General features: G+C 38.3%; 5 protein-coding genes across 6 annotated transcripts; 2 read left to right on the top strand and 3 right to left on the bottom strand.

Annotated features, from left to right (window-relative positions):
* LOC18768064 (protein OSB4, chloroplastic) lies at positions 30-2,174 on the bottom strand. The gene is made up of 5 exons (XM_020569832.1): positions 1,662-2,174; positions 1,284-1,422; positions 1,088-1,172; positions 894-1,003; positions 30-381 (listed from the first exon to the last, which is right to left on the bottom strand). The coding sequence occupies exons 1-5, from the start codon at positions 2,030-2,032 to the stop codon at positions 193-195; spliced, it is 894 nt and encodes a 297-aa protein (XP_020425421.1). The 5' UTR covers positions 2,033-2,174; the 3' UTR covers positions 30-192.
* Positions 2,775-6,820, bottom strand: LOC18768520 (transcription factor UNE12). Its single transcript, XM_007201774.2, has 6 exons — positions 6,275-6,820; positions 5,129-5,248; positions 4,863-4,928; positions 4,200-4,265; positions 3,661-3,738; positions 2,775-3,574 (listed from the first exon to the last, which is right to left on the bottom strand). Exons 1-6 carry the CDS (start codon positions 6,608-6,610, stop codon positions 3,344-3,346), a joined length of 897 nt encoding a protein of 298 aa, XP_007201836.1. The 5' UTR covers positions 6,611-6,820; the 3' UTR covers positions 2,775-3,343.
* On the top strand, positions 8,126-12,012 carry LOC18768054 (tryptophan synthase alpha chain). The gene is made up of 9 exons (XM_007200388.2): positions 8,126-8,696; positions 9,311-9,457; positions 9,565-9,630; positions 9,903-10,011; positions 10,277-10,353; positions 10,472-10,549; positions 10,938-11,015; positions 11,399-11,458; positions 11,654-12,012. Exons 1-9 carry the CDS (start codon positions 8,505-8,507, stop codon positions 11,786-11,788), a joined length of 942 nt encoding a protein of 313 aa, XP_007200450.1. The 5' UTR covers positions 8,126-8,504; the 3' UTR covers positions 11,789-12,012.
* LOC18766677 (light-inducible protein CPRF2) lies at positions 12,718-15,453 on the top strand. 2 transcript variants are annotated; one of them, XM_007199762.2, is made up of 6 exons: positions 12,718-13,233; positions 13,323-13,425; positions 13,621-13,831; positions 14,356-14,431; positions 14,557-14,682; positions 14,804-15,453. In XM_007199762.2, exons 1-6 carry the CDS (start codon positions 12,814-12,816, stop codon positions 15,260-15,262), a joined length of 1,395 nt encoding a protein of 464 aa, XP_007199824.1. In that variant the 5' UTR covers positions 12,718-12,813; the 3' UTR covers positions 15,263-15,453. The 2 variants fall into 2 exon arrangements, with proteins under 2 accessions (XP_007199824.1, XP_007199823.1); XM_007199761.2 differs by having other exon boundaries at positions 12,764-13,233; positions 13,338-13,425.
* LOC18767118 (histone acetyltransferase GCN5) lies at positions 15,645-20,597 on the bottom strand. Its single transcript, XM_007201655.2, has 13 exons — positions 19,736-20,597; positions 19,516-19,580; positions 19,265-19,345; positions 19,026-19,097; positions 18,718-18,886; positions 18,443-18,486; positions 18,008-18,107; positions 17,791-17,859; positions 17,479-17,533; positions 17,219-17,331; positions 16,563-16,656; positions 15,998-16,139; positions 15,645-15,918 (listed from the first exon to the last, which is right to left on the bottom strand). The coding sequence occupies exons 1-13, from the start codon at positions 20,315-20,317 to the stop codon at positions 15,852-15,854; spliced, it is 1,653 nt and encodes a 550-aa protein (XP_007201717.1). The 5' UTR covers positions 20,318-20,597; the 3' UTR covers positions 15,645-15,851.

Consider the following 21,852-nt stretch of genomic DNA (forward strand, 5'->3'; position numbering starts at 1 on the left):
TGGCAATGGGCAAGTTCCAGATGAATGGATAGCAAATTAATTAGCAGCACGTCATATAAATTGAAAAATATAGGATACAAAACTATAGAATCAAAGCCGAATTCTTCAGTATCTCCACCAAAAATTGATAATCTATACATAAATTACCCCTTCGACACTGGTTTCCTACAATACAAGTAGTACCGCAAGCACTTAGAAAGGCGAAAAATCATCCCCAGCAAATATATTTGAGTGCATCTTAAGATCTTGGTCATTAAGGGTCCCCATTCTTGAATCCAGTATAGCAAGTTGGGATTTCACCCATGGCGGATTGTACCGGCCTTCAATCCACAAGGCTTCTCCAGTATCTTTATGCTTAAAATCCGGATATTTTGGGTTCCTCTGAAAATCACAAAACAAAATTAAGAATAAACAAGTCTGACTTCACATATTTTTATCAAAATCTGAACAAACAGCAGATGATATGAGTGCATAGAGCGTTTAAAACTTGGGTATCACAGTAGCTCTAACTCAGATAAGCTAAATTTTATCATCAACCATGAACTACATATGGCATACACCTAGCATGAAAAGCTGCAATTTGTAACATTTCATTCCCAATCATTTTGTAGTACCACAGCTCATCCATTATAGTTTTCTCTCAGTTATGTAGTATAATACTAGTTTTCAGGCACCGGAAATTCCAAATTTGGTTTGATATATACGGTGGGTGAAGATGTTCATGCATTGAGCTAAGACCAAATCAGAAAACAGAGTTTCTTGTTGTCATTTCCCAACAGTGTTTCTGCACGTGTGCACACACACAAGCACCTCTGCTCAAACATTTTTATGCCATACAAAAACAACAAGAAAAGATATTAGATGCAACTTTTTATAGTGATTGCATGAAGTACCTTGGTCTTCCTATTATCCCACCAGTCCACTGGATTAGCAAAAAAGGCTTGCCACAATTCTTGTGTGGTTTCTGTACTGTTCTTTGCGGCACCGTTGCCAGTATTTCTAACTGCAAGAAAAAAGAACGACAATGAGAAAGAGCGCCACCCCTGATCTTATCAAGACCTAAAACATTACTGAAGATATGACTTGCCTGCTGTAATTGAATCAGAGTCATGATCATTCAAGACCAAAGATGAAAAGCCCTTCTCAACAAAATTCAGTTGCTGAACAACTACCTGCAGAATAACAATTAAGGAAAAACAAATCATTATCTAAAATAAAACACAAACAAACTAGAAGAACAAAACTAAAAATAACAAATGGAAAAGACCACAAAGCCAAAGAACCTTATAGTAAGTCTGCTGCTTCCCTTCATTGGTTTCAACAGAATCTGTAATCAGACGACCAATGACATATATTTGATTGCCTTTCTCTACATGCTGGAAAGCAACATGCGCCATCTCATCCCAAAATGTCAAATTGATCCTGGAAAAAGAAAAAAAAAACCCACCTCTCATAATTAACAGAAAAACATTGTGATGCGATACAAACATCAAAAATTTGTATTTCCCACTTGAATTTAATAAGCACAACCACACCACACTAATTGAAAGGATTTGAACAAAATTCTTACACAGTAGTCATCAAATTCAAAACCCAATAATTAAATGAGCATCATCAACTGCAAATCATGATTAAACCCAAAAGATTGAAGAAAATAATACCATGAGGTGTCGGAAGATGATTTCTTGACGGCGAGGCGGGTCCAAGCGACGACCTTTCCAGAGGGAAGGTGCTTAATTTCAATGGGAAGACCGACGACGCCGATGAGGTGCACCGTATTGCACAGCTCCTTCTTCCACTGAACCTCAGCCGGTCTAGGATACGCTATGGGCACTTGAATGCTGCTGCTGCCATTGTTGTTGTACTGGTCTCTACTGTAATCCATCGAGCATTTGATATTGAAACGGCGCCGTGCGAAGGCTAAGTGGCTGTGGTTGTGGTTGGAGGTTGTGGTTGGGAAAAAGGAGGGAACTTTGGGGTTTGTGAGGAAGGTTGTGCTTGTTGCTGCTGGCAGTGCTCTCTCTAACGCCATTGCTATCGGGTTTTCAGGTGAAGGTGCCAAACCTCCGCCGTTGTCGGATAATGCTACTATAACACTACGCTTATCTTAATTCTCCAAGGAGGAGGGTTCAAATAAAAGGAAAATAACAATAACGAAAATTCTCACAGGGTTTGGGCCACATTATCTCAAGCAGATCTCCCATGGCGGAACCCATATATCATCTTGGATTCAACACGTCCCGAAAGGCCCATGCATCCCCACTTTAATTTTCCAAAAGTCCTCGGAAGGCCCATCAGATTTAATGAGCAGATCAAACCCAATTAAGAAAGCCACTACGCTACGGACAAGCCCCAGTATACGCAACAAACGGGTCACTCATACAATCAACACTAATGCGTCGGCATGTAGTTCAGCTATGATGAACTGGCCTATCTCACATGTGAGTCGATATGAAGTTGTTAAAATATGAATATCTAACTTAAAATCAATTGAATTTGCAGAGAGCCTCAAGATAATTTAAACGTAGAATTGGAATTGGAAAGCGGGATGCGCTAGAAATATAGGAATGTTCACGCATTCAACATTTGGTTGTTGATGTTTTCCATCCGGACCATCTTGCTTCCTTATAGGTCTTGTAGTTGGAAGTTGGAACATATGAAAAAGTCCAGTGGCGTTTACTTTTGAAAAATGAATTTGGGCCGCCAAAAATAACTCTCAAAGCTCTCTCTCTTTCTCAATGATTTAACCTCCAATAATGATTCGGGAGAATTGAAACCCTAAACCCAAAAAAAGTAGGATTGTCAATTACTGCAGGAGTTGGAACACCCAGCATTTTTCAAACTAGCAACAATTATGCATCCATATTATCCCACCTCTATATTACACTCCTCTAACATACATTGATAAAAATAATAATATTTATACATACTCATCTAATCCTTTAAGAAAGTAGGCCCCACAGCCCACTGAGAAACAATGAGAGCCCCACTGGAAAAGGGCTTCCATCATTTTCCACTACCCCCACCATTGATACAAAAAAGGAAGAGCATATCAAGTGAGCTTTGACAATTCTTCTCCTTTACTTGAACCTGGCAAGACAAGAAGGGGCCTGCTAGTATTTTTTTAGGGCATTGACATCGATCCCTGTTTTGACAAAAGTTGAAAGAAAAGGCAAAAAGCAACAACTATGGCATCTGACTTTGAATGCAATTTGAAGCTGAGGAAACAACTAAAGCTATGGGGGGTTTGGAAAACGACAAATAAGACATGGGACCCACGAGCATCTAGTGAGTTTTTCGGTGGGACCGTGGGAATGCATACCTACCCTTTTTCTGAGGTCTCTTATGAAGGAGGGTTCATTTCAGGCTTCACAACACTAGATGTGTCTGGTGGTTGTGTGTGGTAAATTGCTGAGGCCAGTGAGATAGGCATGATGCAAAGAGCCTTTGATTGAAGGAACTGCATTGCAGCCCCAACATTTTCTTCCATAAGCTTAGCTACTTGCCGTTCTGTGCCATCGTTCGACCACTTATCCCATGCTGGTTGGTTTCTACCACCTTCGCCACCTTCTTCCTGTCATTAGAACAGAAGCGTAGTTGTTTAAGGAAACGGAAATAAATAAAATAACCGAGCAAATATAAAATACTTTCATTTATCACCTCAACTGAAGATAGTGGAATGTCCGTTACAAGTGGTGCTACAGCACCAGCTCCTCCCAATCTACTCATGCTCAAAACCTGTAAAGTAGATGACTTAAGCATATTAAGAAAAGACAACAACCTCCACTTTCTTCATCATTATAAGAAGACCAACTCCACTCTATCCCCGCACGCCTAACAAATCAGAATAGCGATATGTTTGGGTCCTAAGTAATTGGTCAAACAGTAAAAAGTAAACAGAAAGCAAAATTTACCCTATTGCTATGTTGTTAAATGAACGAGAATAATTTGATTTGACACAAAATCTTACCAAAACCACACCCAAATTATAGGAACACTAGGGCATCCAAACCCACTCTCGAAAAGAGAAACTTCCCCTATGGAATAAGCATTGGTCTAAAATTAATGACCTTTTAAGTATAGCATAGTTTCAGTATATATTGAATGTAAAGCAACTGAAAAAGATGGGAGAAATGAGTAATAGGAATCCTATTATTTATGCGATAAGATAATGTGCATTGAACCTTAAATAACTCTACCTTCACTTGGAGCCTTAGGAACTTCACGTAATCCATGATTTCATCAAGCATGGCAGCTCTATCCGTCTGCACAAAACAGAAGTACATAGAATAGAAAATTTAACACTATGCAAATCATCCATAAAGCACCAGCATTGCAATTATTTTTCTAGAACATTTTGTCACCTTACCAGCTTTGGAATGCCATGGTACCATGCATTGTACGTTATCACTTAAAAAGTCACGAGAAATCCCTTGTATGGAAATAGAATCGAGCTCTGTTCAACTCCTAAACTTTATCTTATGAATACAGCACCGTCCAATCCCAAACCCAAATTTTAGGCAATTAAGCAAGATTTATTATGACCTTTCTAAACAAGACCACCAGTATTTCACCACATCTAAGTTAGATTTATTATGAAATGATCACAATGCTCCAGCCAATCAAGTCCCTTGTTTGAAACCCAAACATAACAGGGTCCCAAAGAAGTTGTTCCCCCAAATGATTTCTAATATGTTCTTAAATTGGTTTAAAATTAAATTTTTTTACTTGCTCATCTTCTAAACAACTTATATCAATTTGAAGAACTAGGGAAGCTATCCTCCGCCTCATACACACACATAAAACAACATGTTTCTAGTGAACGAAAATACAAAACATGACATGAAAGGAGTGCTGCTGACCTTGTTGACACTAGGAACTAGTTCCTGCAATGCCCTGATTCTCTCTGCTATTCTTTCTCGGCGCAACTGTACAGAAAAGTTGTACATTAAGCATACAATAGCCATAAAGGAGAAGGAAAGAAAATTTTAAAAAAAGGTAAAATTTTAAAAAGAAATATGGCTCCAAGTGCAGCCATGAGAAAAGGTTTTATCATGATCACAATCTAGTTTATGTTTTCATAAGAATTCCATGGGATGTTCTTTTGTGTAAATGATAGCAAACTTACCCGCTCAGCGATGCTGTGTGGATCTGTGGCTTGTCCTCTTCTAGCCCGCACCCTTGGTCGCATAGCCGGTGGATGTGGTGCTGCAGCAACTGAATTGGAAATTGGTTGACCGTGGAAAACCTGCAAAATGAGACAATTTATATTACTAGGGGCGGTAGTTGAGCTAGTTTCTCAACAATGCACCACAGCGGAAAACCCAAAAGGTACAAGTACATCAACCATTTTGGTGGATCAATAGATGTCCAACTCTTTAAAATTCAGATATTACATGAAAATAAGACAACCTGCCGAAGTTCTGAATTCCCATAGCTACACATATACACCTACATATATTTACATACATACATACACACATACATATATATACCCACATACAGAAATATATACTTACACTGATACACACACATACACATGCATACTTCCATATATGTATATGTATATGTGCTATCAATATAAAATTATCAACACCAGTTGTTAACATGTTGAAGTGTAGTTACAAATTATTGTTTATATGGTCCTATATATTACAAGAAAACCATAAATTTTATTCTTCGTTTGTAACAATTAAAATTAAAAATAATAGATTTCATGTTTTCTGATACTTTTTCTCTAAAATCACATGCACACCCATCACTTTTCACATGCTTCCGTTTACCCTGACTTCAGAATGCTTTCAAATATTTGGCTTTTCATGACTCAAATTTGTAAGTTTTTTGTTCGAATCTGGCCAGCCATTTAATTCCCATTTCTCAAGTAACCGAGAAGTGTCCTGTATTTGACAAAAACAAACTGAAGTGTCCTCTTGTATTTTACTTCTTGTCAGATAGGAGTACTTGAATCTCACCCAAGTAATGAAAAACCAACTTATTATAAGTTTCCGATTGTCCTTGTTTCCTTTCGTTTGTCTAGTTGCTTATTAAGCAAACAAATAAAACCAAATTCACAAACTTATCCCCAGTAGCTCCTTTACTCAACTTAAGACCACGCAATCATCCAGCTAGTATTCAATTACACACTCCAAACTCATATCACCAAAACATCTGAAAATCCATTTTGTTATAATTCAATCACTAAAAAAAGTGTCAAAATTTCGAGCAAACTAAAACCACCTAATTAAAAAGATTTTTTATAGGCCGAAAATCTTACATTTTTCACAGATGAACCTCTACTATCAACCATGTCGTCTCGAAACCGCTTCCCACTCCCTGAAGCCTCCTCGGGCTTCAAAAATCCAGCCTTTCCCTGCTCCAGGCTTAACCCTAACGGGAAAACCGGTCCACGGTACCCACCGCCGACGGCGGCGATATGGCCGGAGCCATCGCCGGAATTTAACTGAAGCATCATCGAAGACGGAGACACCTGAGCCCCGGTCAAGCCTCCGTCGTTTCCAGCCAAATTAGCATCTGCCGAAGCAAAGTTGGGCAGGCCAAGAATTTGCTCGAGGAAATCGTCGGCCGGGGCTTCAGAAGGGTTGTTGGCCATGGGGAGGAAGAATAACAGACCGAGTCGAGCTGAGTCGGGTAGGAGAGCGAGTTAGGGTTTTCAAAGAGCATCTACATGAAGAAAAAAGAGGGATAGGGAAAGCTTTGAGCTTTGAAGTTTGCTTTGCTCTTTGCTATACGCTTTCTTCTTTCTTCAACCTCAGCAGTACTCTCTGAGAGCGAAGAGACAAAGAGGGACGAAAAGTGAAGGTGGCTTTATCTGGTTAAAAATGTTTTCTTTTTTGTAAAAGGGGCTGCATTTCCTCCAATTTACATGTCTATGCCACTGTAATAATTTATGTTTAATTCACTGTTGAGCGTTTTGTCGTTGGTGTTTGGCGGGCGACAACTTTGCCGCCCAACAGTTAAGGCCCATTATCATGACATGAAGGCCCATATCTTATAAAACTTTTGGACTATTGTTTTGATTGGACCAATATCAAAAGAATTCTCGTAAAAAAACTACCTCTGCACTAAAGGTGTCAAACGGGCCGGTTCATTTAGAGTCAGTCCATTTAATAAACGGATTATCTCAGACTCGTTCATTTATAAAAATCATCAACCCTAGCCCAAGCTCATGTCAGGTCACTAAATAGGCCGAAATGGGCCCACGCCAAATTTGACTTATGTTTTGCTCTTTCTTTTTTTTGGTAATTTTTTTTACAACTTCATTTATTATATTTTACAATTATATATATACTAACAAGATTTATTATTTGTTGAAAAAAGTGAGCAATAACTCTCTTTAAAGTACATTTAAATAAAAAATGACTACATTATTGTTTGAATTTTAAAAATTGAAACTTGAAACACAAAATCATTATTTTATATATAAAGAAAAACTTAAATTTTAATACATATTATTAGAGAAAAGAAATAAATTTGAATTTAAGATATAAATGTAATAATATTGTGTATTATTTTTCTATAAAAGAAATATAATTTAATAAATGGGTTTTAAATGGTAGGTCCATGACTGGCCACGGACCGGCCATGCCCATTGGACCTAATTACCTTGTCTCGATACGACTCAAAGATATGGACCATGTCGTGCCGGCCTTACTTAAGTGGGCCGTGCTCGTGCCGTATCTAGCTAGCTTGGTCCATCTGACACCTCTACTTTGCACTGAAGTCTTGTGTTCCATTCCCCTTTCCTCTAATATCGTTTGTCCGAAAAAATAGTTGCCTTAAATTAATATGGGAAATTGCTAATTAGCCTCAATATACTAACTATTTTGTTGAGGGAAATTTTAGTACAAATCATTTTTGAAGTGTGTAATTTTATCAACTATCTGTTCTCAACTTAAGAAGATATTCTAAGTTGCATTTCTCTTCCCAACGTAGGAAAATATCCTAACTTAAAATCTCATTCTTAATTAACATTGATGTGTGAGAGTTACGAAAGGGATTATTACCTCTACTAGAATGAAAAAGTTCATGAATCCCCAAAGAAAAAAATGTAACGTTCTAAAAATAAATTGTTGTATAGGCAGAATTTACAAGTTATTAACTTTATCCAAATTATATAATGCTAACCTATGAAATTGGAAAGTTAAGAATTTAGAAGGAAAAGTATTAGGTATACCTACCAACTTGACCCACTTCCCTCTTCAAGAGATTTACTTGCACAAAATGTGTCATTTCCAAAAAGAAAACTTCAAATTAACTTGTGCCAAAAAATTTGGCCGAGAATACATAAAAGAAGAAGAAAAAAAAAAGATAAAAAAGGAAAAACTGCGCGGAATTCAACGGCCGAGACAATATATAAGATAAGGAGGAGAGAATGATGGTGAGTTGAGAAGTGAGAGTCCAAGTGTACAAACACAGAAGAAGGCCAACTGGAAGAAAAAACCCTACAAAAGCCTCACTGGGCCTACTGAAATATACTCAACCCAATGGCTGCTTCTTCTCTTAAATCTGCAGCTGGTTTTCTGCAACTGAAGAAGCCTCAAAATCCATTGCTTCTGCGCTCTCCATCTCAAGCATCCACACTCTCACTCAAGAAATTTACTCCAATGGCTGCTCTCACCACCACCCCAGCCGTCGGTCTCTCCCAAACCTTCACAAAGTTGAAGGAGCAAGGCAAGGTAAGCAATTTCGATATCTGCTTTAGGAACTTTCGAATTACAGTGTAGAAAGTTTTAAACTTTGGTGCGCCTGTTCTGCATGTTTGTTCTTTCATTTGAAGCCCTGTAGAAAAATTTGCAGACTCACCAAATTTTATGGCTTTCTGTGCTCCGTGAATACCAGGATGGTCCGTCAAGGAATTGTGTAGTCTAAAGTCTGCTAGTTTTTTGCTCACTACCAGTTGGGTTTCAATCACCCGCCAAAATGCACATTTTTCATTTCCAAATAGGGCCCGGGAAGAGATGCTGGTTGATGAGACCTTTTGTTTAGTTATTGTTCTTGAGATTGCTTTCGTTTTGACCAAAAAGCTCTGCATGTTTAATAGGTCTGACTAAGTTTGGTTGAAACTGAAGTAGCACAATCCACCCTCCACATGACTGTGACTGAGATTCAAATAGTAGGAGAAAAATGATCAGATAGAAATGATAAATCATTGCCAATAGTGAAGTTGTTATTGTGGTAGTCCTTTAGATGAACTATATTTCATTTTAGGATTTGGATTTGTGGTTGATTCTAGACTAGATGGCTTATTTATCTGATTTTGTTGTTTTAATAAGTATGTCTTTCTGTTAAGGTTGCATTGATCCCTTACATCACTGCTGGTGATCCCGATCTTTCAATCACGGCAGAAGCATTGAAGGTACTTGATTCTTGTGGTTCGGACATAATCGAATTAGGTGTGCCATATTCTGATCCATTAGCAGATGGTCCAGTTATACAGGTATGATAGTGATTTTCATTTGCATTTTTATACTTCTGCATATTCTTTTTGGCAATCTATATGCCATAGGTTCCTGTGTTCTTATCCTCTTGTGTGCTATTGATTAGGCTGCAACCACCCGTTCCTTGTCAAAGGGGACCAATCTGAATTCAATTGTTTCAATGTTGAAGGAGGTATGTTTATATATGCAATGTTATGTTGACTTGATTGATATTTGTTGGTGTTGTATTCCTAAGTGAAAATTATGTTAGATATATTACTATCACTGTGTCTACTATCCCCTTTGATTGCTGTAACATATGAACTATGCCGATTATAAGCATCTGAAGTATTCTCATATGGTAATATGAGATGCAGGAATAAGAAACCATATCAAGACAGTAGCATATTCACATCAAGAGTTCATTGAAATAATCTAATTATGTCAGTCTTGTTGAATGGACAGGTGATTCCACAACTGTCTTGCCCAATTGCTCTCTTTACATACTATAACCCAATATTGAAGCGTGGAATTGGAGAATTCATGTCCACCATTAGAGACGTTGGTGTACATGGTAATGTATAAGTACTTGTTACTGAATCTTTTAAAATTTTTCAATATGATAGTATTTTCACTGACTGAACTGCACCTTTGCCTTCTATTGAGATGTGGATTCAGTTAATGGTCATATAAATCTTTTTACAGAGACCTTTTTATACCTATTTTTGGGTACTTGATTGAAGCATTGGTATTTTAGTTCTCTTTCTCATTTGTGAACCCCTTTGTTTATATATATATAAGAGATTTGACTAGATTCCTAATTCCACATTTGTTTGTAGGGCTTGTGGTTCCAGATGTTCCATTGGAAGAGACGGAAATTTTGAGAAAGGAAGCTGTGAAACATAATATTGAATTGGTTTGTTTCTTAATTTTCTTTCCCTTTATTCTTTTTGTATGGTGAGAGTATTTCAAATTATTTTATGTTACTTTTGGATGTGACTGTAATACATCTCATCTGCTGGTGTGATTTCCAGGTATTACTAACTACGCCCACTACACCAATTGATCGGATGAGGGCCATTGCTGAAGCTTCAGAAGGATTTTTGTACCTGGTAAGATTCCTTTGGTATCCTTTATTTGGTTTAAAGTTATAAGGTTTTGTCTCGTAATAATATATATCCTTAGTATTTTATGTTTAATTAGATTCAAAATCTGTTATGGGTTGTCCAATTTCTGGAATCATCATTTAGCTTATAATTAGAAAATGAGTTATTGGATACATACTTGCTATTATTAGTGTCAGGAAAGTGGATGCTAATGTGGTTCTTGAACTCTCTCTCTCTCTCTCTCTGTCTCTCTCTCTTGTTGCTTTTTTGGTCTTGTTGCGTAAAGCTAAAACGCCTATCAATAAAATATTGACAAGTTGTGTTTGCTACATGAACATTTTATTATTTTTTGGAAAAATTTATCTGTATCTTGACGTCTTAAGATGAATTATAGGTGAGCTCGATCGGAGTTACCGGTGCCCGTGCATCTGTGAATGAACGAGTTCCTGCTCTTTTGAAGGAAATTAAAGAGGTTTGTCTTTCTAATCAGTTCTAACAGTGGAATTTTTCAGAATTCTATTACCGCTTCTGATTTATAGTGCAAGCCTTATGTGCAATATGACATCATGACCAACATGTCGATTGATGGATTTGCATTTGCTTACGAGCATTCATGCTGGATCAGGACCTTATATTATCTTGATGCTAAATTTGATCCAAATGCCTTTTATGTTTAAGGCTTTGATACAAAATGGAGAGATATGATCCCTTACTAGACTAATCAACCACTCATCTTGAACATTTGAGCTGCCTTACTAGAGTAGCTAAAAAGTAAAAGAACATTGTACATTTGATATGATCCCTTCAACTTAATATTTTTGTCTCTCGTAATCATGCATACCTTATATGTGACAGGCAACGTCAAAGCCTGTAGCAGTTGGTTTTGGCATCTCAAAGCCCGAACAGGCGAAACAGGTTAGTATGTTAAACTCAGAATGTCCCACGCCACACCCACACCCACGGTAGACTACTTTACCCTCACTGCGAAAGTTCGATTCTGTCCTCTACCTTTATAGACTTTGGACTCCTTTTAACCAAAAGAAAACCAGAATGCCTATTATTGTTAATCTTCTACCTCAGTCAAGATACTGAGTCTTGAGTGTTGTACAGGTAGCAGGATGGGGAGCTGATGGTGTCATTGTTGGCAGTGCAATCGTGAGGCTGTTGGGTGAAGCCAAAACTCCTGAGGAAGGGTTGAAGGAACTAGCAATTTTCACCAAGTCTCTAAAATCTGCACTCCTGTGATCGCATTCTCTGAGATTTTGATTTTGAATTTTTTTTTTTTCTGGCCTTTTGGACCACAAATTAGTCATCTTTACTGCAAAAGCTGACTTCTTCACGGCATTATATGCCCGAATGATGTATAAAGCTGCAGTTGTAATGTGCAAAAAACTTTGTCGAAAATAAAAGAAGATGCAAGGGTTAGATCAACTTTTATATTTCAATGAGTACATCAGACAAATTATACATGATAAATTGCCATGCATTGGTTCTTGTAGAATCAGGAGCTGCTCCTGATCAGTTTGTTAATATCCAACAATTGTATCCTAATATCAAAATAGAAGAAGTTGAAAATCTAAATCCAAAAGCAACTGCCACGTAAAAAGGTTTACCTCTTTAGCTCTGTATCTAATGATACTTCTATTTTAAAGTCTAAACTACAAGGAGAGGAGAGTGTCTTACAAACACAATTAAAGTGTCATCGGATTCGAATTTGAAACTACTAGTCTGCAAATTAAAGTCATTTTTTAATAGGTTATACCCCATTGGCATCAAGATTATCATACTTAAATCAAATCTAAATTATATATAAATAAAGACTTTTAACTCAAATGGTTAAAAACAATTATCCCGCATTTAAATCCCCTACACTGAAAACAAAAAAACGTATACTATACAATAATTGAGTTGTATTTACAAAATCTTTTCAACTTTTTAGGGGTCCCACCTCACTCGCATACCCTTTCATATTTGTCCTTCATTGCTTCTCTGAACCCGTAGGTTTCTCTCCTTCCTCCACAACCAAAAGCGGCCGCACTTATATTCCCCTACTACACGAACCACAAAACCTTTCACCTGTCACACGACGCGTGTCAAATGTATCCTTATCAGCGCATCCCGCCAAAATAGAAGGCCCATGTATAAATATTACCATGTTACGTAGAGCACCAGAGTATAGCTCCAGTTGTCCGAACTCCGCTTCCGATATATAAAAACGAAATCCAAAGAGAGAAACAAAAATTGGATATTTCGGACACGCACTTGAGAGTATGCATTCAGTGTTCTCCGTGGACGACGTCTCCGATACGGCTTGGGCGTTGTCGTCTCCGGCGATGAATAGGAGCGCGTCGGAGTGGGCCTTCGAGCAGTTTCTCGACGAGTTCTCGACCCCAGCGGCCACTCCTCGGCGATCAGTTGCCGTCGCTGATCAATTGACCGCTTCGTCGGTCGCTTCTTGTTCTGTTGCGTCTCAGTCGTCAACGTCGAAGCGCGAAGATGGAGATGAAGAGGTAGTTGAGATCAAGAAGCCCGATCATCATAATCATCATCATCAACCTCAGCAGCAGCTTAATCACCCTCCTCCTCCGCCGTTGGATCCGACGTCAACGGTTCAGGTTAATTCGGATCAGTACCGTGAATTTCTTAAGAACCAGCTCGATCTGGCTTGCGCTGCCGTCGCTCTCTCTCGCGTACATCTCTCTCTCATTAATTTTGCATTTTGTATTTAAATTTCTGTAAATTTTTTTTCAAATTCTTTTATTGATGAATGTGATGGCAGGCGTCGTCTTTGAAGCCTGTGGATTTGGGTAACATGGCCGCCGAGAGTCAATCGCAGCTGTCGAAGCCCTCACAATTAGCCCACAGTCAATCGCTAGATAAAGGTTTGTGCTTGACTTGTCTGCTTATTTTACATAATACATTTTTCTCAATTTTAATGATTTTAGGTGTTGCACTTGTCGTCATTTCTTTGTGTAGAAATTAAAGTTGGGAAATTTTATCATAGCATCTTCTGATCAGATATGTTAGTGATGATTATGTTTAACATACGAAAACCCATTTGATTTGAGCTATGCTAGATGCTGGTCATGGTTTCCCAGTGCAACAAAATGAAGCTGACACTAGCCCACTTGGCATTCCGGCTTTACCTGCTGTTCAGAAAATAACGGGGTTGCAGAGTAAGCAGACAACAAGCGGATCATCGAAAGAGGACTCGGATGATGATGATCTCGAAGGAGACATTGAAATTAATGAGAATATGGATCCTTCTGATGTGAAACGTGCTAGGAGGTAACCCATTTCATGCCTACTTTTCCAACTATTAGGCAGTTTTGTTTCATCTCTTGGTATGATGTTGGTTCTTTTTGGTTGATCTCTAAGTAATAGTTGGCATTTAGGCTTAATCGGCTTGAGTTATATTTTCCGTACAGTAATCGATGTATGAAGGTTTCAACACATTGAATGCCTTGATGATGGTTAATATGTGCCCTGTATACTATGGATGAAAGACGAGAAGAAACTTTTGGTTGTCCAAACAAAACTTAGTTTTTTCTTCCAGTAGAGAATTTAGAGCAAGGACCTGTCTGTTTCGGAATCAGTGATTTTTGAAAGCAATGATCTGATTTGGAAGGAGGGAAATGTTGCATTTTGCATGATTTTTCACCTGATGAATTTGTTTGACAACAGGTTTGTTGTAAAGCATTGTCATCTTTCATATCAGGAATTCAACAGATACTTTCCTTATGCAACTTAATACCATATTCGTAAAATCTAAAAACTAGCCCTTTATGGATTAACATGTTGATGGTACTCAGGATGCTGTCAAATCGAGAGTCAGCTAGACGCTCTAGAAGGAGAAAACAAGCACAAATGAGTGAACTTGAGACACAGGTGGTGCTCCTTGTCTTAAAATTTTAATTAGCAAAAACAATCTTCATCTCTTCTTGATATTTCCAATGATCTTTTTTTTTTTTGAGTAGAAAACATTATGGTGTTATATGTTTGGTTTCATTTAGGTTGGTCAACTGAGGGTTGAACACTCTACATTGTTAAAACGTCTCACAGACGTGAATCAGAAATATGATAATGCAGCTGTTGACAACAGAATATTAAGAGCTGATATTGAGACGTTAAGAGCAAAGGTTAGCCAGTAAGACATTGTGAATTTTCAAATTTTATAGTTTGCATATTTTTACCTGGTCAGAGTACCCTGTATACTTTCAATTCAATATTCTTATGGATATTTTTTGTAATAAAATTCAGGTGAAAATGGCAGAGGACTCCGTTAAGAGAGTGACAGGGATCAACCCGCTACTTCTGGCCATGTCAAATTTACCGAGTGTAAGCATACCATCAGTGAACCCCATGGATGGATCTACAAATGCTGCTGTGCCAATGCAACCGAACTCCAACCAGCTCTTTCATCCGGTAGTTCCTAATTTGGCCACTTCCACTCTACCTCACCAGAGATTGGACACTGGCTTTCCACGAGACCCCCCAATTTCTCTAGTCAGGAACCAACAGAGTAATGTTGGCCAGCCTACCGTCAGCGGAAGCAACATGGCTGAAATCTCTTCAATTCAACACACAGCTAGTGTAGATCATATGCAGCAGCAACCGCAGCAGCAGCAGCTTCGGCCAGGAGTGGGTCCACGTGAACCATTGCCGGGTTGGGATCCTCAGCTTTCCCATGCTGTCCCAAAGAACAAGAAACAGAGCTGAGTGTAGTGACTTTTTTATCCCTTCCTATTTTACAGATAGGGATAGAAGGTTGGTTGAATTGATGTTCACCTTTACTAGTGTATTTTAACTCCAACTTTCTGTATTTCGTCTTTGTTTCTATTTTAGATTTCGCTAAATGATTGATTTCTTTCTTAATTCTTTTTATAATTTCTTCTCCATGTGCGGGAACATATACGAGTCTTCTGCCCCATCCACCTTAATAAAGAAAAGTACAGAGAGTTGTGTTATACGACGTGGGGAGTGGTTTCCTTCTTCATAATCTTTTGTCACCAACTGAGCATTGACAGAAGTCAAAATAATGAAGAAATGTAATGCATCAGGTTCCTAGTTTCTTTTGCATTTGGGGTCGGGCGTACAAGTCTGATATAAAACCATTTGGATTTCAATAAAAGTCTGAATTGTAACAAGAAGGCAGAAAGAGGAAAAGCCAGCAGGGAACATGAATCCATGATGGCAAGTGCATACAAATTTTGAAAAAATTAAATAAAAACTAAAAATACAACATTAAACATTGCCATGGGGCCAGGGCAGCTGAACGTAATGAAACCGGTATGCACATTCATCTAATTCACTGCTGGATTTTGGCACCAGGTTGGAGTCCTGATTGAACTTTGCTTTGAAAATGGGCTTCCAGCCTGCAAGGAAACGATTGCATCTTCAGAACCAATGTAGAAAACAATGAAAATAGCGACAAAGGGATGCCAACAGCATTACCTGGTTGCACATTTATAGTAAATGGTATCGGGGGAGTTGTAAGTGCGTGCGTTTAAAAACATCCTCTTGGCATCCGCAACAAACATCTCAAACGTTACGTAATACTGTTCTGACTCTACCCTCTTCGACATAGTCTTCAGATCTGCATCATATTAAATATCCGTTAAAGCGTCGTAAATTTGATGCAATATGCACAAATACAAACACCTATGCCAAAACCCAAGGCTGATAAGAGGTAAGCATACTTACTAGTAATTTCCACAGTTAGGAAGAAACAAAAGCAAGAAAACAATGGCAAGAAATAAGAGATGCCACATGACATGCCGACCTCTGCCCAGATATCTAAAGAGCATGCAGGCTTTTCAAATAAATTTAAGAAGTCGTGACAATTTTACAACTCAAGATGCTAACGGCAAAGCACAGATTATGATCAAGCTAGTATCCAAACTACATTATCAGAAAGCAATATTCAAAATACGGCTTCTGTGAAAACACTTGGAAGAATTCCAGACACTAAATGCAGAAGATATTTAAACTATGTAGCTCGCGGAGAAATAATCCTTACCCATGGGATCTTTGATGATGTCATAATAATCAGGAACATCACGTGCATCAACTGGTTCCTTGAATGGCCAGGCATCAACATGGTCATGCATAGACTGTTTAAATGAAAATGTATTTGGTAAGAATCCATTTTACGCTGACAGCAAGAGGAAAGTCACAAAACTCAACCATGTAACTAAGATTTCTATGTGTCTTCTGCTCATACTGGGGAAAATGATCAATAAACCACAAATGGCAGCTTGTCATGTGTTATATTCCGCATATCGCATACAAACTCTTATTGCTTCCTACCCCTGTAAAGGTACTTTGCTTTGGGAGACTAAGATGGTACTCTATTGCACACTTGTCTCTCTGTAGTCGCTCATATACTTAATTCGAAGACAAGGAAAGATCCAATTCATTTCTCAGATTAAAACACATGCAAGTGCAAACATCACTGCAACAACTCTGATGGGCATTGGCATGCAACCACCGGGAACATTTAAGAAATTGACTTTTCTGTAGCCCTTAGGTTCCAGCAACATGTTAATAACTTAATACAAAGTTGCAACACAAGATTGAGTCAATACAAATTAATGCAAAAAGATAAAGCAAGCTAACTTTCTCCACGATGAAAAACAAAAGACAACTTGACAAAGATATGCTTAAGCAACTCACCTTTAGAAGTGCTCGCATGAATGCAGTCAAATGCTTTCTGGCACTGTCTGTGGAAGCAGACAAAGCTCCAAACCGCGAATGGCCCCATTGATCAGGGGTCCACCCAGCCTCCCCTGTTACCAAAATGTTCATTAAACTTCTGATTACCAATTCAACTTCCCCAACACAACTTAGCATAAAGGAAAAATTGACATTAAATTTAGCATAGCATAAATGACTGATTAAGAGAATAAAATAACCAGCGAAGTTAAAGAACTTACTCAAGCCAGGGATGTCCTCGACCTTAATGATTTTTTTAGGAACACCAGCTTCTTTCTGGATAAACAAATACATGATCAGAACTAAGTTTTAGACATTCATACATTAACTGATAATAACAGTCAAGAAGACCCCAAAAAAAAAAGAAAAAAAAAGGAACCATACAAGAATTTAATAAATGTGCCATGACACCAGATTGTCACAGGCTTATGTCTAGTAAGTACTCTACTCGTTAGTGGTTAACAGAAGTTTAAAGAAAACACTAGAAATATTATAGAAATTTGGGAATTTATATCAGGACAATATTATGTTACCTTTTGAAAATCAATGCCAGGATAAACAATGTGACAATTTGAGAGCTCTCTTATCTTCTCATCGATCGCCTACCACAAAACCAAAACAACCAGATAGTCTAGATTGTAGTGAATCCACCTTGGTTCAATACTCTATACATGATTTGGCATCTATCATGATCCATTGTTAGATTTAACTTAATTATGAAAATCTACAAGCTATTGAGTTCACCCTTACCTGCCTCTGACGACGAATCATAGTTGATAAGTCAGTGTATGGTAGCTTTGGGTCAATTCTGCATTCCATTAGGATTCCTCCATCGTAATCTTTTATATAGCTGTACACAATAATAAAATGCTGACATGAAAAAGGTTTTCACAAGAAGTAAGATACCTAAATCAGGTAACACATCCTATTTCTGGTGAAGGACCACCAGCTTATAAGTTCATTTGTATGTCTTATCTTGCCCCTACTTTGGGTGGTAAGTCTGGTCACAGTTGTACTTGATTATGTAATTAAAAGTATAGAAACGAAAGTAGCAATTGTTTCAAAGCTTCACTCATTTCTTTTCAAGGCTAACCACTTGAAGCTTACGAAGCACAATAAGAAACCTAGATCTTCTGAAATCAAAATTTAACAGTCTTTGTATAACTAGAGTTGTGCATAACATACCCATGCCATCGGTCTTTCTCCAAGTGAATCTCTTTTGTAAAACCCTACAAACAAATAAAGATTTAGTGCAGTTTCTTCATCAGATCAACTCCATAACTCAGGAGCAAGAAAAAGAAATGACATTCAAGGGAGAGTTGTGAAAACTATGCCAAAAGCTGACACTGAGATGTCGAAGCAAGATTTCTAAAGCAACAGAATTATGGCACCATTAGTTTATGCAGAAACAATCAATAGAAAACCTAAAAGGTGATTACACGAATGATAGATAACAAGACCTGTTTAATAAAATAGCCAACAGCATTATTGTCAGCGTATGTCAGGAAATGGGTTAGCCCATCAACATCCCGTGCATACTGTTTTAAGTGATTCATCAGTCTTGTGCCATAACCTTTTACTTGTTCATCCGCTGTGATTGCACAAAAAGCTATCTCTCCAAACCTTTGGCTGTTATTTCCAGGAAAAGAATGTTGGTAACAGGGCAAATGAGGTACCTCACAGATGAAAAGCCCAACTCTGTATTAAAGTATGTGGAAAATGGCAATACAGAAGATAAAACAAAAGGATAATAAAATAAAAACTTCACCTGACATACGGTCGATACGTTATGCCACCAACAACATGATTACGTCTGATAACCATAACCGATTTATGACTTCTGTCATTCCAAAAACATAAACCAATACTTAGACGGGATATTAAAAAAAAATATTAGATTACTAGAGATGCTGAAATGCGTTCATGTATTACATGCCAAATAATATAAACACATATATACACTGATCACTCATTCTTTATGCTTTGAAAATGAGCTAGTAGTGTTACCTATCCATAACAAGTCGGACAATGTACTCCTTGGGCATGTTAGGTAGCTGCCTGGCAAATATGTTCTTCAATCCTACCAACCTGAGAAACCCAAAAACAGAGGCATAAATTAAACTCCGAACCAACACAGAATTCTTAACACTAGTCATTTTGATAACTGAAACAATTAAGATGAATTAGTTTTACTTTTTTAGTTCAACATCACTAAACCATCAAAGATTATAAAATGGAAGTTCATCAGAGACAAATACCAAACCATATGCTCATCAATACCATCATTCGAAAGGCACACAAACTTGAGCCTCCCCGCTTCCTCCTAGACAAATGAAATTAAAAAAAGCATGTAACTTTGATACTGTCATACATAACCAGCCAAATATCCAATTGAAAATTACTTCATACTAATTAACATTACTGAATTCCGTAAGGAAATGAGAATAATAAAGAAAGTAGAAGCACAGAGAAGCTTACCTCTCTCTTCAAACTCTCTTCTCTGGCACTGTAAGCCCCACTGGTCTGTATATTCTCCGTGAAGATCTTAGTGGCGTCTTCCTTCACCATGATCCCCGGCACCGAGCCTCCGGCAACCGTGGGCCCCACTGCACCGGTCCCGGCTGTTCCCCCGCCGTCTTTAGCGCCGTCTGAACTCTCATTCTTGACCGTTGCATTCTCCGTTTTGAGCTTCGAGTTGCGCGCCACGGCAGAACCGCCGCTGTTATCGAGACGCGCCGCCGTGAAGTTGCGCATGGACGAGTCGTTGTCGAAGTCCTCCTCGTCGTCGTCGACCAGCGCGTCGGACTCATCGTCCGAGTCGGAATCGGCGCCGCCACCTCGGGCAGAAATGCTCTCGAGGTCATCGTTGGAGGTCAAAGCGCCGTCGCGCGTGTCCGCGGAGAATGAAGAGGGAGGGAACGGCGGCGCGTGGTCCTCGGACGCGAGCTTGCGTTTGTGGATGGATGAGGTGGCCGAGGCAGAGGCTGAGTGCGACGGCGACGGGGACTGAGAGCTCCGCGAACGGTTCGATGCAGCGAGATGCGAGGAGTGCGTGTCCATTTGTGATTAACTCGGTGAGTCGACTCGGACCGAGTCAAGGGTTTTGGGGCGGGATCGGTGAGTTAGGGTATTTGTAAACGATCGTTGGCTTCGCACCCAAAAAAGATGAGGATGAGGAAAGGCCAATCACGTGCCCGATCGCCTGCTTATGCAGAGTTGGACCAAAACGGGGTCGTCTGTGCCCCCAAAAATCCAGTTGGACCAAGTTCAGCCCAGCCAATCGGCCTAGTTGAGCCCGAACGCGTTTGGGAGAGGCTTTTCCGGTTCTACAAGACAATATTTGGGTGATTCAGTCCTTTTACGTTTTTTGACTGAATAATCCTTGAATTTATGCTCGAGTTCTATTTTGATCTTTCAATTATATTTTTTTCATTTTAGTGGTCCTCTAACTTTCTTTCATGTCAAATTGGTTTTACTGTAACAATTTTCTTAAGTTTTTAACAGAAAATTAGTGTCTAAATTGATAGTTTTACTCCTCAATTGGATGGAAAAGAGAGAAATTGAACCCATTTAAAAACCTCAACTAAACCGAGATAAGGTTTTGATTCTATTTTTCATTTAAGTCGGTTGTATTTTTTTTGTCCGAAAATACTTAGGGCTCATTTGGTTCAAAGTTTAGAAGTTTAGAACATATTTAGTAACTACGTACACTCTAAAAAATAGAATACAAGATACATAAGTAAGAACTCCTCATACCTTTGATTTCCCATGATAAGTTTTTTCCTCACTCACGAGAATAGTTAATGCCTTTTTTTAAAACTAACTAACTCATGTTTTAAATTTGAAATACCAGTTATGATCCTTAAAAAATTTATAATAAACAACTCAACAGTAAATTAGATGGAATATTGCACCATCAAGTCCCCAAATTAACCGAGTTCTGATCAAACCAAAGACAAATTACAAAATAAGATTTAACTGATGAAAAAAAGGGTTCATCAGATTATCACTGAGCACGAAGAGCAATCAGAAAAAGGGCCTGCGCAATGTAAAAGAAATTATATATGAAAATGAACCAAGAATATATTATTGAATAAAAGAAAGGTATTTCCGAATTTTTTATGTAAAAAAAGTGGTAATGAATTGAAACCTACGCATACTCATAGAAGTAGTACTCTTGACACTTCTTCTCTCGAAAGGCAAGAGGTACGTAAGTTTTAGGGTCTTCCCTGCGCTTTCTCTTCCGCCGGGTTGCCGGAGCAGCGGCCTGGGCTTTCACCTTGGGTGCTGCCTTCTCCTCCGATGTCCCTCTGCATGGAGCATATGTAATATAATTAATGAGTACTAACTAAACTAATTGAGCTAATAACTATTTATTTGCTTAATTCAATTCAATGCATGGACGAAAAGCTCAGGCTGTTTGAATTTTTATATTATAAAACTGAAAAAACAAAAACAAAAAAGAAACTATAGCATGGTAGGTTAAGGTTAGGGTTAGCTTAACCTCAATTAATAAACTTCACTTACCCAGTTGCATCTTCAACTCTGGTCATGTTCAGGGGGATGAGAAAGTTATCATCCTCAACACTCTCCGA

The sequence above is a fragment of the Prunus persica genome, chromosome G8 (assembly GCF_000346465.2).
Source record: "Prunus persica cultivar Lovell chromosome G8, Prunus_persica_NCBIv2, whole genome shotgun sequence".
NCBI lineage: Eukaryota > Viridiplantae > Streptophyta > Magnoliopsida > Rosales > Rosaceae > Prunus > Prunus persica.